This window comes from Perkinsus marinus (genome assembly GCF_000006405.1).
Source record: "Perkinsus marinus ATCC 50983 genomic scaffold scf_1104296970664, whole genome shotgun sequence".
Taxonomy (NCBI): domain Eukaryota; phylum Perkinsozoa; order Perkinsida; family Perkinsidae; genus Perkinsus; species Perkinsus marinus.
The window spans coordinates 187,594-203,271 of NW_003202385.1; the positions used below are offsets into that span (position 1 = coordinate 187,594).

The 15,678-nt window shown below is 50.3% G+C and overlaps 5 protein-coding genes across 5 annotated transcripts; 3 read left to right on the forward strand and 2 right to left on the reverse strand.

Annotated features, from left to right (window-relative positions):
- Positions 1 to 2,316: 2,316 nt before the first annotated feature.
- Pmar_PMAR017107 (hypothetical protein) lies at positions 2,317 to 5,737 on the reverse strand (the record flags this gene model as incomplete). Its single annotated transcript, XM_002767485.1, has 19 exons — positions 2,317 to 2,375; positions 2,421 to 2,522; positions 2,565 to 2,678; positions 2,736 to 2,819; positions 2,873 to 3,003; positions 3,055 to 3,204; positions 3,253 to 3,367; positions 3,492 to 3,617; positions 3,670 to 3,770; positions 3,867 to 3,971; positions 4,120 to 4,231; positions 4,285 to 4,412; positions 4,490 to 4,623; positions 4,768 to 5,022; positions 5,098 to 5,167; positions 5,196 to 5,310; positions 5,361 to 5,434; positions 5,483 to 5,613; positions 5,662 to 5,737. The coding sequence occupies 19 exons, from the start codon at positions 5,735 to 5,737 to the stop codon at positions 2,330 to 2,332; spliced, it is 2,169 nt and encodes a 722-aa protein (XP_002767531.1). The 3' UTR covers positions 2,317 to 2,329.
- Positions 5,738 to 7,888: 2,151 nt separating this feature from the next.
- Positions 7,889 to 8,489, forward strand: Pmar_PMAR017108 (small nuclear ribonucleoprotein, putative). Its single transcript, XM_002767486.1, has 4 exons — positions 7,889 to 7,954; positions 8,099 to 8,216; positions 8,271 to 8,330; positions 8,378 to 8,489. Exons 1-4 carry the CDS (start codon positions 7,904 to 7,906, stop codon positions 8,449 to 8,451), a joined length of 303 nt encoding a protein of 100 aa, XP_002767532.1. The 5' UTR covers positions 7,889 to 7,903; the 3' UTR covers positions 8,452 to 8,489.
- A 543-nt stretch (positions 8,490 to 9,032) lies between these two features.
- Positions 9,033 to 9,436, forward strand: Pmar_PMAR017109 (hypothetical protein; the record flags this gene model as incomplete). Its single annotated transcript, XM_002767487.1, has 3 exons — positions 9,033 to 9,205; positions 9,247 to 9,348; positions 9,397 to 9,436. 3 exons carry the CDS (start codon positions 9,033 to 9,035, stop codon positions 9,434 to 9,436), a joined length of 315 nt encoding a protein of 104 aa, XP_002767533.1.
- Positions 9,437 to 10,841: 1,405 nt separating this feature from the next.
- On the forward strand, positions 10,842 to 11,036 carry Pmar_PMAR017110 (hypothetical protein; the record flags this gene model as incomplete). Its single annotated transcript, XM_002767488.1, has 1 exon — positions 10,842 to 11,036. The coding sequence occupies one exon, from the start codon at positions 10,842 to 10,844 to the stop codon at positions 11,034 to 11,036; it is 195 nt and encodes a 64-aa protein (XP_002767534.1).
- A 2,096-nt stretch (positions 11,037 to 13,132) lies between these two features.
- On the reverse strand, positions 13,133 to 15,671 carry Pmar_PMAR017111 (conserved hypothetical protein; the record flags this gene model as incomplete). The annotated part of the gene is made up of 5 exons (XM_002767489.1): positions 13,133 to 13,210; positions 13,310 to 14,464; positions 15,070 to 15,198; positions 15,224 to 15,350; positions 15,601 to 15,671. The coding sequence occupies 5 exons, from the start codon at positions 15,669 to 15,671 to the stop codon at positions 13,133 to 13,135; spliced, it is 1,560 nt and encodes a 519-aa protein (XP_002767535.1).
- Between the last annotated feature and the right edge of the window lie 7 nt (positions 15,672 to 15,678).

Here is a 15,678-nt window from a genome sequence, read left to right on the forward strand (position 1 = left end):
GGAGACTCCTCAATACATTATGAGAATTCACACACGACTTAGGTAGAAGTTTAGAAAAAACCAAGAAGAGTTCCCCCGAGGTTTCCTTATCGTCGATAACACACGTAGTTGACCAAAGGTATATTCTCCAACAATGTGTACCATATTGTTGAGACATGCCATAGTGAGCATGTTGGCATATTAGTAGCATATCGATTTTGTAAAGTGCCACGTAGTATCATAAAGACCTCCTCGTCCTTCGTTACTATTACGAACTATTCTCTTTAAACTTACCATTGCATTTCCTATCAACTCGGTAGGCTCTAAGAGAGAACTAGTTGAATATACCCAGGCTTCTGCTTCTCCAAACTGTTGGGTTGTTGTAGCTGGCGAGATAGTAGTCTATTGGAATACTTAGAGGAGGTACCATCGTCGCTGAGGAGAAATGGAGTGTGTTAGAAAAGATTATCATGATAACGCGAAAGGTGAGGAATACTCTACGTCTTGGAGATAGGCCTCTGGATCAGGGTGTCCGGCCAGGTTGAGGTATGAGAATGGGCTTAATAGCGTTGGGAAGAGTGGCATGAGGTCACTTCATTGAGGTGTATCTTATGAAAACTGAGGCTACTAGACAACAGTTGGTGCTGCTGGTGCGACAGAGTACCTCCACTACGATTCCCTATTTCCGTTCCCTACTGGCCTCCACGCTGGAGATGAGATGAAAGTTTGTGCTAGCCTGGGCGTTTTGGTACGGGGTAAACTAGGATACCGTATTGATGTCGCCTATGAACTGCGTAATGACTAGCCTGTCGGATATTTCGAAATGATGACAGGGAGCTTGTGTTGTGGGCGGGAATACAGGAGGTCATCGTAGAGCAGCCTGAAATTCATCGTACGTCATCATGATGATGTCGCATCACGCATTCCGCATAGCACATCAGCCACGTCTCGATCAAACGAACGAGCCGGCCAAAGGTGATGGCATTCTTAAGCTCACAACGAGAAAGCCCCTGGCGGTCCTTTCTCTTGGTAGCGGACCTCAGCCGAATAAGGCACATACCCGAAGGATTCTCAGATAAGGTCGATGGGCAACAACAGTCTGCTCGTCTGATAAATAGAGTTGCGAAAGGTGCCGGGAAGGAGAACGCAGAGCCACGACAGGCTTCGAGGGGTCGACCTGAACCTGTTACAAGGCCAAGGTCCTCCACCGTCAATGCCAAGACTAGATCGATGTCACTGTGTTTCAGCCCTAGTCTTCCGCCAGACAATTTCAAAGGCGGAGTGCCCGTCTTGGATGGAGAATTCGAGGGAGAGTAAGATGCGGACGAATGTACAGTCGGGCAGATCTAGCCAGGTCCGAGATACTCCGTTGGGGAGTGCCGGGACCAGTCGAACTAATCAAACCCACTACACCCACTGCTGTAGCAGTTTTAGATGATATATTCTTTAGGCATGTAGCCGGAATGATGTAGATCTTTCACGTACTCAATGATGTTGTGTGCTTGCGAGGATTTCATGAGTCGTAATCGCGTGGAGACAGTTTTGACTGTACAAACAAAATCCAGCTGCCGCTGCTAAGCTCCGACAATGGGAAGGCGAGCTGTGAAGCAGGGAGCCGCTCGGCCGGTTCGACTGCACGAAGCCGCAGAACCAGCCGAGATTGCTGCGCAATATTGTTCTCGTTCGAAGGCTAGTGGAACGATTCGCGAACGTGTTCCTCGTGTTGTGTGTTTCTGCAGCTACTGGGTGGGAGACGTTTGTGAACTCGCGACCAGTAGCTCAGATGCCCGACCGTGCTCAAACCACAGGCACTGACTGCTCGGAGGTATCAGTGGTGGTGTTTCTGAGGGTCAAAAGTTACCGTCGACAATTTGGAAAATTTTGTACCCTCATTTTGGCTTGAGCTGACCCTCAGCTTTTCACAGGTTGAAGTTGAACCTTTCCGCGGTGGTTGAAGCTGAGTCAGGTCGAAATGTCTCCGGTTTGGGGTCTTCCCTGGGTGGTGTGGGAGGGAAAAAAACCGTGAAGAGCAAGCCCTTGCTTGTCTCTTGAGCCAAGCTGACAGATACGAGTTTCTGTCGGCTTGCTCAACATACAATTGAGTATGTTGCACCAGCTGCAATGGTTGATCGATTTCGAGCTATGCACGCAAGAACAATTGTGTTCTGGAGCGGCGCATTTTTTTTCTGCCCTCCGCCCGGAGTCGGAGCTTGCTCGGCGTGGATTTGACCGGTCAAACTGTTTCACCACCAGTCCCTTTGTGACTGGAGGTTCCATGTTTGACCTTGCACACAACTCTTTGAAATCAGCAGAAACGTGACATCATGGACAGTGATCGGGTACGGGTTCTTCATCCTATGCGTCGAATCCGTCGGTTTACTCGATTCCCATAAAACCTTAAGAGAAGGAACTCTAATAGAAGTAGAAGTGATGCAACGTACCGTGCGGCACTAGTGTTGATAACACACTGCTGGAAGCGAAGGCCAAGCCGCCAGAATAAATCACGACCGATGTCCTCATCATGTAGTTTCAACTTGTTGAACCTACCGCGGGGTAGCGGGCAACGCAGCAGGGAAATACCCTACGTGTCTTTGATCATGGTGATATCAGTCTTGAGGAGGGAGTCGAGTCGATCGAGGTAGAAGTTGACCCAGATCCTATGATAGTTAAGGTCGGAGTATCCAAGGTGACCAAGGGACCTGGCCAATGCACGCACAGCTAACAACTTGTGAGCATGTCACAGTGACAAGTATTACCTGTTTATGCTTACTATTTGATGTATATTACGAGAATACACTGTTTTACACAACCATATAGCGACCCAAGAGCAGTCAAGGTACCTCGAGGAAAAGCGAGTCCTAGTGAGAGGCAGTCAGTGAAGGGGAACTATTACTTGTCTTTCCGTCGATTTCGACCACAACGGACGAGGTGCTCCATCGTTTGTGGTAAATACTCCGCTGCTCTGTCCCTCGAGGGGACTCCAACTTCATTGCCAGGAGTCAACAAATATCGAAGCCGATCCATCTGGAGGAGGCGAGAGAGCTACAGCAGTCGTCTTGTGCATGTAAGCCTTACAATAGCAGCAACAACCACTTCGATATCCGAGTTCTTCAGAAATGCTGCTCTCGAAATCGACGAGGCCAGAAACGACACATCTCGAGGAGACATGACCGAGAGAATTCTTCGGACTCCCCGCTCATCTGCTTTACAGAAACCATTGATGACCTGATGGGAAAATCTATCACTCGCATGTGGATAGCCGCAGTGGTGTACAACTCCGTTCAAAGCCCTGTAATCCGCTTCCTTATCCCACCACTCCGTCGTGCCAGAGTTCACTCTTAGCTGTTTCATGAAATTCAAGGCAAAGGATGCTTCCACCAAGTTATATCTGGCGAGAGCAAAAAATTAAACGATCTCAGTGCGGCTCGAACCGGCGATCTTTCGTTTGAAAGCCTAACGCTATATCGATTACGCCACAAATCATTCGAAACTTAAGTGCCATCCCGGATTACTTCCGTTCGCCCTCACTATCCGAATGATTACAAACCTCGGGATCGACATCAACTCCTCGCTTATGTAGCACGTCGTGAATCCAGGCACGGCAAAAGGTATCATGCCGTTTGTCCATCTTCTGGTACCTGAGAAACTTCACCCTCGAAACGAAAGACAATGATCCCCATGAACCCTCACATCCTCGCCAGCCTCATGAAGTCTGAGGGTGTGAAGTTGTCCATACCTTCATGGATTACTCGGCCGGCATGTTTGATCAATTCTCGAGGATACATTCCACCCTGAAAATAGACAGAGCCGACTAGGTGCCAAACCAATCCCGAATCGGGATGCGAGTTACAGATTTTAACGCTACCACTCCTTTTCCAACTTATCACCTCCACGAAGGCCTCCAGGACTTGAAGGAGTTCATCCCGACTGAAGTCGGCAATTTCTTCACAGACACGTTGAGTAATTTCCTCATAGAGATCTTGGCCGGCGTACTGAAAGGAGGTGAAGACGTACAGCTAGAAAAGATCACAGTGTGTGTTCGAATTGAATTTGGAAGTGTGAGTTTGAACGATCAAAGCTGCCATCTGAGAGCTGATATCAATCTATGAAGTCCATCACGTGGCCACTTCCCTAACCTACGTGCTGCAAGCCTAATGCATTGACGAGAGCGGCGACATCTGCCTGGTCCATCGTCCACATCGTGTCCTGTGCAGAAGCACACGCCTCCAGTCTACGCGCCAAAGGAACATGGCTAACATGACCAATGTCCATCAATCGTACTATTCGATCATAATAGTTGCTTACACTCGTCCGATGTGGGCCAAAGCTATTCCTATCTCTGACGCTTGCTTAACGTCGATGCTACCGAAGGCGGTGAATCTGTGTCGCGCTGTACAGTCCGGGAGCGCGAGCACTTTTGTCCAGAATGAATTCTGAGTAAGGCAGCACCACTGATACCAACCAAGGCACGTCAAAGATGGAGGAAAGCCGCATACGGTCGATGTCCTACCAATGTGACTTCGCCTTCTTGACACATGGCCTTGAAGAGCTCAGTGACAATCTCTGGCGGGAGGAAATGCTCATTGTCATTAAGCCACGTCCATCTGGCGCAGAGTAGACCACAGAACTCACGCCACTTCTCGTCTGCAATAGGGGATGGTATTAGTACCACTCCGGTGAGCTACTCGTGACCAATTCCAATAGAGAGTAATTGAACGTAAGCAAGCAGTGATCGTCGTATAAACTTTCCCCATGCATACCCGATGACGCCGAGCTCCCAACTACTACCTTTATCCTCACTCCCACAGCCGAATACGCCGTACATAGTCACTGCTTTTCTGGTGGCATCGACGAGATCACCCCCATTAGAGAGGATCGCTATAGGATCCTGTGAGCTCAACGGTCCGCCCTGCTCCGGAATTGTCGCCGACACCATCCATCTCCGACTCGCGTTGATTATTCGCAGGGCGGATCTAGCAGTAGCAGCGGAGCGGAGGTGGACAGCTAGCATAGTCTCGCAAGCACTTGGAGGACCCGACCACACTGAGTAACCCAACAGACATACCGATAGAAACGAAAGGATACGAAACACACGAATATTCACAAGGAGGTCATCACCAGTCGTCAGATGGCCGTCTTGGTCGTCTTGGTCGGGGCCAACCCCTCCCAAAGGCGTAGGCTGCCGCTCCTACTATCACTACTATGGCTGATCCGACTTTCATAGGGCCTATCTTGAGACAGTGGTATGAGGCTGATTGCACTATACGATGTAGATAGTAGTAGAACTCGTGTGGGAATATACACTGGAGGCCATAAACACCGATGAAGGTCCTGAAAGAGGGCATATACCCCGCCCGTTGAGTGTCACCAGCTGATTCTACCTCGTGATAGGTAGAATCTTATACTTCTGTATTGCAGGGAAGTCGTATTTTACTGCTTCCAGCATCGGTAGGATCTGTATCGAGCAGCTGCGGTTTGCTAGGATTTATGTATTTCTACTCACCGCACAAGTAGTGAAAGCAAGGCCGTCGAATCGGGATGCAAACGGCAGTGATCGATAGAACGCCCGAAGATCGTCTGCCTCTTGACTGGCTAGAAATGACGAGGAGAGGTATGGCCGCAGGTTGGAGCGACCTATACAGTGATAGAGCCGCAATCCTAGTGGGAGGGGTTCGCTACTACCTAGCAAGTCAGCAACCCCTGGTACGAAGGTCTTGGCTGTGAACTCCCAGGCGTCCCATCTGTACGGGTCTCTCATTGAGGTTACTTGATGTGATATCTTCTGGGCTTGGGCACTCGCACTCCCCATCCATCCAGTCACTGTATTGATCAGACCCAACCTCCGCCTCTCCCCAGCGGCAATGTCTTCGAATAGAGGATCCGAAGTGCCATAAAACATCTCAACTGCATCGAGGCGCGGAGAATTCTGCCATGGGTCCTCGAAAATCTTGCAAATCTTGCCTTGATTTGCATTTCCTTAACGCTTCCCACGAACTTCGGAGCATCGGTGCAAGCCGGCCGTTCCAGTCGTGCTTTACCGCATGTAATATGCTGTTTGGACAGAAGACAAGACTTAAAACTGACGAAGAAGCTCTCAGGCCGAGCGCCTCTGACCTACGCCTGCGTGCAAACATGCAGTACCCATCATAGTTTGGTCTCTGTCCTACCCTCGGGTGACGCTGGTGGTGCGGTAGTCGTCCGTCTCACTGGCTCGAGGGGGTATCTAAGTGAGCCAGTCCAATGCGTCGAAATGGCTGGTCCGTAATGAGATCATTAATTTCAACTAAGTTCGTAGGAAAGTGTCTATGTAGGCGACCGACCGGAGGAGGAGCCTCTACTAGGGTAATTGACTTTGTGAGTCCGCGCTTGCACTGACCTAATCGGTCACGCCTTGCCTTCAAGTAACTGTAGTGGTGAATGCAGTAGTACTAGTCGTGATGGTACCAGCAGAAGGGTGTTGTTTGTTCTTTTAATACCCTCATCCTCGTAGGTCCTCGACTGCCCTCCCCTAGAGCCATTCAAATGAGAGGTGTACCGCTCGGTATCTACCATAGTCTTGATGGAATTTATTCTTCTACACTTTGCTAGATGCTCTACACTATCAGCATCCGTTCATAACCTACCCTCTCCCCCCCCGAGGTGCCTTCCTGCATGCTCCTCCATCCTCACTTCCTGTAGACTCCCTCATTGTCAGTTCGGGTTAGTTTGTCATGCCAACTCAACAGCTCAGCGGGTTGTCTTGGCGACACTCATCATCGGGGCACACGAATGATGAGCTGGCGCAGTTCAACAAAAACATGGAATTACGTCGTCGAGTAGTAGTAGGGAAGAGTGGCGAAGTATTGACTGTGAAGGGTGATGCCTGCGAGAGGTATCAGTAGCGTAAAATCGGTTCCCATTCATGAGACAGTTCCTATAGGGAATGGCAGCAATCGGGAGTTTCCACAACGGGGGCCGTTGTTGGTGTAGAAGGCCCGTGCTCAGCTGACAGACATGCAGTGGCGTCGTCAATCGCAGCCAGGACTCCTTCCCCACTTAAGAAGAGTGAGCCATTGAGCTCTCCCTCGGTAAGTGGCATTCGAGCTTTTCAGAGAGGCTGTCTCTGACTCCATCGACTAGTGGCCAGAGTGATCTTAACGGAAGCTCCCCTAAATATGGGATAGAGCCAGAAAGGACCCCCTGCACTGTTGAAGCACCTGAGGAACACAATGAATGTGGTATGATAGGGTTGATAGGGCTGCATTCGATGTCCCTTCTTGTGTAGCCCATTCCTTCTTTTTAGTGACACCACGAGTGCTAGTCTTCAACAACACAGCGGCAGGGTCCAGCAGCTTATCGTTCGACGTACCAAAGGATCGGCTCACCTTGGCTGTCAGTATGTGTACTCCTCGATCCGCGCGGTGGGCTCAAGATACTTATGCGCACTGTGAAGAAATTACGAGAGGCGTCGAATCCCCTCGTGTTCAAGTCGTTTGTCTCCGTCGAGAAGTAGGCAGGCTTAGAGAACTCCTAGAGGCCAGTGAGCGGCGGTGTCGAATTCTGGCGGAACATAGTGATGGATTTTGGGAGGAAGAGGTGTATGATATCATTAATAACATTCATAGGACGAATCACGACTTGCAACACTCTGACGACCGCAATCAGCAGGCTACTCAGAAGAGCGGACTTTCCGGGAGGCTCTGGCGGCTCTTGTCGTGCTCTAGGTTCCTCCGCTAGGTAGATTCATAACTTCGCAGTATTCATATATCGTTTATCTGATGGTCCTCTGGCAGCGTCGATGGCCTGCTTGGTCATGGCTGTTGGACACGCTCTGTGGTAATTAACATCGTGTTCGAGCATATGTCTCTACGTATATCTCTCTGTTGAGTTCTCGATTGCCCTAATTGTTGTATGAGCACTATTACTATATAGCTGGTGTCTGTACATGTCCGCTGCTACCGCAAATCGCCGAACTCCTGGAGATTTCCTCAGAGAGGTAGAGGTCGACTCCTGTCACTCTGTGGTGTACGGTTCGGCTCTAACTAGTCCAAGCTCCGCATCGGTTTGTCAGCAGTGGAAGAGTTTTATTCGAGATTGTCTCCTGTCTACCACTACGTGTGGCATGATTTGCTACTCCTAGGTACGTGGGTGCGGAGTGCGGGTTCGACTTAACGACGGTACCGACTACACCGGCCAACTCCTAGCCTTGGACGGCTTCATGAATCTAGCAATGGATGATGCTATCGAGTTTCCTGATGGTTGGAAGAATCGTGCTATAGAGGTACAGGTCAGTTCACTTGCTTCTCTAGTAGGTGTTAACAGCGGCTCGGAGGGACGTCGTTATGGCCAGGCTGTTATTCGCGGCAACAACGGTGGGTGCAGGCTAGCACCTTGACTCGCTACAGTTATTGTACTTCAGTACTCTACATCAGTATGCTTGAGCGGAAACAGGAGGAGGAGCAGGCAGATGATGCTGCGGTTGAGAAGGCGTGAAGTGGAGTCTGTCATCTTCAACAGCGTTTCCATTATGCGATGCTGCTTGTCGGGTTTGTGAATCGCTTCAGAACTGAGGGAAAGGGAGCTTAGGTGCGCACTATGGAATAGCTTTGAATCAACATGTTGTTCTGGCTTCAAGCCGTGTTCTGCTGCTCCTTAATCCCATAGACTTCGGTAGTCACAGCAACAAGCAGTACGAAGCTGATGTTGGTCATCATCAATGAACGTGATGTTAGTATTAGCCGATAGCCAATATGCATTCAGCGTTCAACTTGCCAGTGTACTCTACCGTTGAGGTGTCGTAGATACCGTGGTCAGACGCGGTCAGTTTTATGTGCTGAATGAATTGTCGAGAGGCTCCATTCGATAGTAGTGTGTTGGGTATAGTGACAGAGGGTAGCTCGAGTTGGTATTAAAAGATGTGGCTTCCTGTCAAGGTGAAGTGCAAACACCATCGTGGCTTCACCTGTCTATGGTCACTAGATGGTTAACCTGATTATTACTCTTTTTATATTCTAAAAGATGGTCTCTGTGTTTGAGTACTGTCAATGTGGGTAGTAGGAGTTACCCTCGGTTCAATGGCGCCATCGGAAGGCTCTACCATGCAGAGTCTGCCTGAGACTACGGGTCCATGTGGTCTCGTTGCTAATGCCCTCTACATGAGAGTTCTCATGCCTGTGGCGGGCCGTCTAGATGGGGGTCTCAGTCGTGTCAATGGGAGTCTGGCCAGTGTTGCTGGTAGAGTTGACGGGTAGGCTGTGCACTACATGCTGACCATGAGCGGATCCTTAGATATCTGGACACCGTTGAGAGACAGCTGGATCCAAACTTCAAGTATCACGAGGCTGCCAGGGCTATGGTGGTTTGTGGAGAGGACATGGTCGTTGAGCGCTGGTAATTACGGTATGAGGTCCTGCAAGAGTGTTAGTCGTAGGCGGCCAGGAAAGTGTGGGAGGACAAACGAGTCGGTGGTAAGATGTGAAAAGGGTCCTGAGGAGGTACATCGTGGCCGCTTAGTCTGGTGCTGCATGTTATGATATCGAGAGGTCCAGTCGTCGGATGGCATCGGATCGATCCCAAAGGGCTGGGCCTTCTTCGAGGTGGGCCGGGGTGCTTGCTCATGGGGTGATACGATGGGGTCTTCATCGCCAGGCACAGTGGGAGGAGGGCTAAGAGGGCTGATTCGGAATTGGGTAAATCGAGGCTAGCGATAGCGAGCGGAAGACTGGTGATGGTGAGTGAGGGCAGATGATGGGCAATCGTATCGGGTAGTATTGTAGGCCTTCCGCAACGCGTGGACGACCGCTGCCTCTCCTGTAAGGCTTGTGCATAGAAGGTCGGAGTTTGTTTCACTTCATATGGGATTCAGTTATGGTTTGCAAGGTGCTCTCCTGGGGCCATCCAAGAGGCGATCCTTGATAGGGTCCGAGAACACCACATCCTACAACGACCATCCCTTGTGGTCATCAGAGTCTCTAGAGTAAGCGTCAAGATTTGCTATTTCTCGGAGACCCCGCTCGCAGCGCCTTGTTGGAGCCCTCGCTCAAGAGGGTCCACTTAACCTGACCGGGCTCTACCATAACCTCTGGGCTGCCGAAAGTGGGAGTTCGAGTGCACCACTGTCACTGCGAGGGGATATCGTCAGGTGGGTGGATATCCTTGCCACCCAGTTGGCTCAGTAGGGTATAATTTTATAGTCGTCATTAGTCTTCTTGTCTTCTCTTGCTACTCCCTTTCAGGTTCATACCACCTACTACCACTACTCTAAGCATGTCTAATAGCCTTCGCAGCCTCCTGTCTGCGGGTACAGGAGGTATGGCAGGTCGACGTGCTGAGAGAGACAGCGATGAGGGTGAGAGCGCTCAATAGCGCCCTTGCCACGAGAATATAACTCATGATCAGTTTGAATCGCTCTCGGGTTCAAATACTAGGCGCTAGTGTTGATTACTCATTTTAAAGAGTATCGCATCCGTATGGTGTTTGCGGTTGCTAGGATGATACTTTGATTGGAAGTGTCCAGTGACATTCATGCGGTCATTTCGGTCAGCGGCCAGTATGCTCACCCTCCTCGCAGTCGTATCCTCCGATGAAGATTTCGCTGGTGTCTTCTTGTCATTGATCAGATACGAGCAGCGAGCACGGTTGCACTACATCAACACGTCGTAGGTGGATATGCAACGCAGAGGACATCAACCGAGAGGTGTTGGCCCTGCCACTACTCATAAGGCGGCTGAGCTCCTGTTCAGCTGGATCATCGCATGGAGGTGCTGGCCAGCAAGGATTCGATATCAACAAGGCGGACCAGTTTCGGCTATACATTTGCAAGTAAAGTGCAGGCGTCTGCGTCATTCGTTATAGGTTTGGATTTCCGTTGTCAAGCTCCGTCGATGGCGCCTGTGGTTGCATATCGACAAGAACGTCGTGGGGATAAGAGTGGCACTCAGCCGAAGGGAAATGATGCCAAGCCTGGTGGTGTCGATGGAGAGAGCAGTGGTGAAGGAGAGGTTAGGCCGGGGCATCGAAGGAAGCGATTGACAAGAGAGGAGAGGAAGATGAAAAGACAGCGCAAGAGCAAGTCGTAGTAAGACGTATTCAGTCGCCGCCGGTTGTGGCGAATGGTCGCTGTTTAGCCACCCTACGGGCGTACTGAGAGGGGACCTTGAATTCACTGAAGGCAGACTCCCTCAGAGGTATCGTGTCTGATATCCTCGAGTTTGGAGTAGCATGTGATTCTGGAAGTATCCACTAATAACATCGAACATACTTCCGCGTTGTCAATGATGGAGATGAGCTGATCTGAGGGCAAGAGAGAAGTTCGTATGACCTGCGACCTGTTGAGTCATATTCACGGAGTCGCCTCTGTCGACCACCAAGGCCAGGACGGTATGATAACTGCTTTCACATCCGCTGGAGATCACGCCGGTCCAGCAGCTACAGCGTTCGGGTGAGGCCGACTGGCGTGGATTCATCGACGATTTGCCTGGTTCTCGATAGGATAAAACGGATATATTTTGCGGCCAACAATAAAGATTGGAAGCTCGACTGTAACAGTGGTGACGAACAGGATTGCATAAGCGAGTGTCAAAGGGAGTTCAAGGTTCCCCCGATGGTTGAATCCTAATGGTTTGTAGTTTCACCATCCTTCAGGGCGATGCTCTAGCGACCCACGAGTGTACAGCCTCTGTACAGAGGGCTTACTCGATGTGAGTTCGTACTTGACTAAGTTATCATTGCGAACAGTGAGTTCCTAACGTCCTTGTAGGATGCCAGGAGGGGGTGGGCAAATGCCTACGTGTTTCCCAGTGACCAGCCGGGCATTTGTACAAGGTAGAGGATGGACACCTCTTCAAGGTAGAGCGATCATTACAGAACGATAGTCGATAGTCGTTATTGTCAGATATCGACGTTGGGGATCTTCTGCTCACGAGCTCATCTGCATGCGAGGTCCATTATGAGCCAGTTATAGGATGGCTCCATTATGAAGCTCCCTCTCCCAAGGTCCACCTTGTTTGGTTTTGGAATTTACTCATGGACTGTTCCCCCTGCAGAGGCGACACCGATTTCTCCGCCTTACTACTTCATCCCTGGCGGGAGTAGCTAATCTGTATCTATCACCCGATCACCTTGTTCTCACGAATCGAGGGTACATCCCTGCTAGTAAAGTGTCATGCATGGATACCGCAGTCTTCCAGTGAGTTCTTGTGCCTTCAACGCTGTCGTTGTTATGTCGCCCGTCTCGGTCAGACTATCAGCCATGGATCAGCAAATGCACACGCGGAAGGTTCAGTCAGTCGGAGTGGTGGATACCTGTGATGCTGGATTGGCCAGCCCGCTACTCCCCAGTGGAAATGTTATCATAGAAGGGACACTCTGCAGTTGCTATTCTTCGCCGTGGGGCTTGAACATGTCCCACGATACAATTCATGCCCTGACAGCACCTCTCCGCGCTGGTATCGTCCCCCTACCTCCTAAGGCGACAGGAGGAGTGTTTGTATACTACGACTATCTCGCGAGGTCCACTAGCTTCTTTGCATGACCGAAGAAGGATTTGTTGTCGATAGTTGAAGCATCGCGTTCCGGAGTTGGTTCATGATTGTATCAGAATGAGCATTGGCAAACCTCGCAAACGAGTCGTTGTGAGAGGAAGTGCACCTTGAAATAAGTTTCAATTCGTGGAAAACAGCCACAGATTGCATGAGGGTAAATGTCGGGAACCCGAGACGGCGAGATGTTTGAGATACTAGTAAATATTGTGTAGTTCACCGACTATGTTGTGCGGGATTGCAGTGCGATGCGCCGTTGCCAACAACCGTTCAGAAGAACGGAATATCGCGGCTGTTCCAACAAGTTTTTTTGTTGGTTAATGACGAGATTCTTAGGTGAAACTTCCCTCCAATCTTGAAACCTTCTGCCTCTACCGTAGCGTGAGGAGGTTCGGGGCGATTGATCGCGACTACCACGGTGGGAGCTCCACCCGAGGTGGCATGACAATGTTCGGAACACAGGAAGACATCACTCTCGAGAACAATGCCAAGGAAGACGAAGCTGAACTATTCTGAATGAAATGGGACTCAGAGCTACAATGCTACAGAAATTATATCATGATTCATGAAGTGGAACTATTAGAGGCTCTTCTGACGAGTCCATACTTTCGGATCGGCTCGGCTGCTCGGGGCTGTTAGGGCTTCTGCAAATCAGCTCCTTGCGTGGGCCCAATGATGCAACATACAGAGTCTGACGAATAACACAAGTTCACCTGTTGACGCTTACATATATCATCACACCGTTATACCAATTCCGATTTGGGGCGGAGCGGCACGAATGTCGCATGAAGAAGAAGGGAGCAGTAACTTACCTCAAGTCGTTCTCTCGCCCATCCATCGTCGCCAAAGGTATAGTTCCACAGCACAACGCGTATACGGGAGACCCGTGCCCATTCGAATGACTGATGAGGGAGTAAACCATCCACAACGCAGGGTTCGTTCTGCAACATCCTCTCAATGAACGTATCAACCCATGTAGGCATCGGAGCACCTCGCATAAGGCCAAGAGGAACGAACCAGATCCGCCAATCTAGTCTGGGCATGTGGCCAACCGGAAGGAAGTAGGGTGGATTCTTAGGATCTACTGGTTTGTGTTTGAAGGCAATCTCGATCCAAGGACCACCGGGTGAAACCTCAGCCTCAAAATTGAGCTCCATGCGGAACGTTGTCATACGCGCGAACAATCCATATCCACTACCAACGGCCATAGGACGCAAATGTTGACTCACGGTCGATGCCCAAGCACAAGCTGGATGGCTGGGATCTAGGGTGTACAATAGAGGCTGGGCAACTCCGAGGCCAACAACAAGGCCATAACAAATAGAAATCACATCTACGAGGCGATAAGGATCATCCCGAGAAGTTCCATGGTAAGATACCGAGGAAGCGAGGGCACACGTCAGATAATTGAAGAAGCCGTAATTGCCTGTGAAGGCGATCAATATCATCAACAGAATGATCCACAGGGCACCTATCGCCTCGAAGGGATAAGGGAGGAGAAGGAGCCATGGAACCGGGAAAAGCTGTACGAACAAGGTGAACCAGACCATTAAACGGCTAATCCTAGGAGTCAGCTTTCGATTTATGTGATAGCCAATGATAGTGGGCAAGGGTTGTGTCCAGAAGTGATAATCCATAGCCGTCAATGACGACCACTTGGGGCATCCCGAAAGAACCTTGCAAAGACCAGACGATAGTATCAACTTGAATAGCAATATCCGCAGACTCCAAATAGCACCAAGACGTAGAGGAGGCACCGAAAGAGCACATCCTAGAGCGGCGCACTCAAGAAGGAGCTGATCCCACTGCAGGTTAAGGAAGGTACCACAGCTACGTTTAAGGATCCAATATGTGAACCAACAGACAGCCAGTGATAGGGTGGATAAGGGTGGAGGGAGGAATATACCAATGAGGGCACACGACAGGCCAATATCACACAGCGTTACCAGACGGGTAGTGAAGATATCCTGAGGCAATACGGTACGGAAGTGGGGCAGTTATGCCAGAACATTATAAGATATCCTTTAGTCTACTCGATTTCTCGTGCCACAATCCTGGGATGTACTTAATTCTGATCAATTTCGTCAACTGGGGCAGTTATGCCAGAACCCAAGTACACAAATTTCCTCTTTCGCCACAATCCCAAGATAGTCTTGATACTAATCGATTTCTTCAGCCGGGGCAGCTATGCCAAAACCTTACAAGATATGCCTCAGTGTACTCTAATTTTCTTCGGTGCCACGATTTCAAGATATGCTCAATTCTAATTGGTTTCTCCAACCGGGGCAGCTATGCCATCACTATTATAGAATACGTGGGGCCGATATGCCACCGCGAGACTGCCGCCTATTTCCAGCGGCAAGCATTTACTGAGTACACATCAGAGTTTTTTTCTGATAACATGAACCGCCCCGTTAGAGTCCAATGACGGTATATCTGCCCGAGAGTAAAATCGATCTCACTCACGGCGGAATAAGTTGCGCTGAGGATTGTGGCATAGCTGCCCCAGTCCGAGTGGCTCATCTCCCTCAGAGAATAATATACCATTGAAAACCGAACCCTCCCGACGCACATCGCCATGAGCCTCCCTGTGCGACCCTGGACCCCACAGGTCCCCTCGCATCCACGCATGGCTGGCGATCTCCGCATGAATCATCGCTTCGGACACCCGAGGAAGCTGTAGGCCGCGGGACAGGAGACCCTGACTGCAAACCATGTGGGCATACCAGGTTGCCTTCCCACCCTGAGCTCTTTAATGCGATTCCGGGCTGGTAGTATACCCATGGATCCGCACAGGCCTGGAAGTTGCCAACGAAGCGATAAGAATGCCAGAAGGCAAACGACGTGAATGCTCTGAGAAAAGCAATAATGTATCCTGCCCTATACCGCTATGGAATAGCTGCAGGATCACGAGAAACTACAAGCCTTCGAACAGACAAGCATCTGCACTGGCCGTTGCTATTGACACCCCCACACTACCACACGGGTCCGTTCGGCTACTATATAGGCTTCATGGATACCCATACAGTAGACAGACTCGTACACCATTGTGCAAGTAGTTAGGACAAGTATAGCTGTCACGCCGCCAGCCCCCAGAGCTGACCTCCCAGTACCGGCCAATAGACGCTCCTGCAGGCCCCGGAGCAGCCAGTGCCGGTTACTTGCTGCGGACATGTCAAAG

Excerpts from the sequence above, each read along its gene's own strand:
- Pmar_PMAR017108 (XM_002767486.1), top strand. The coding sequence starts at position 7,904 with ATGTCCGCTGCTACCGCAAATCGCCGAACTCCTGGAGATTTCCTCAGA. Across the intron at positions 8,217-8,270 it reads TGCTATCGAGTTTCCTGATG|GTGTTAACAGCGGCTCGGAG; the intron begins GTTGGAAGAATC and ends CTTCTCTAGTAG. Across the intron at positions 8,331-8,377 it reads TGTTATTCGCGGCAACAACG|TACTCTACATCAGTATGCTT; the intron begins GTGGGTGCAGGC and ends ATTGTACTTCAG.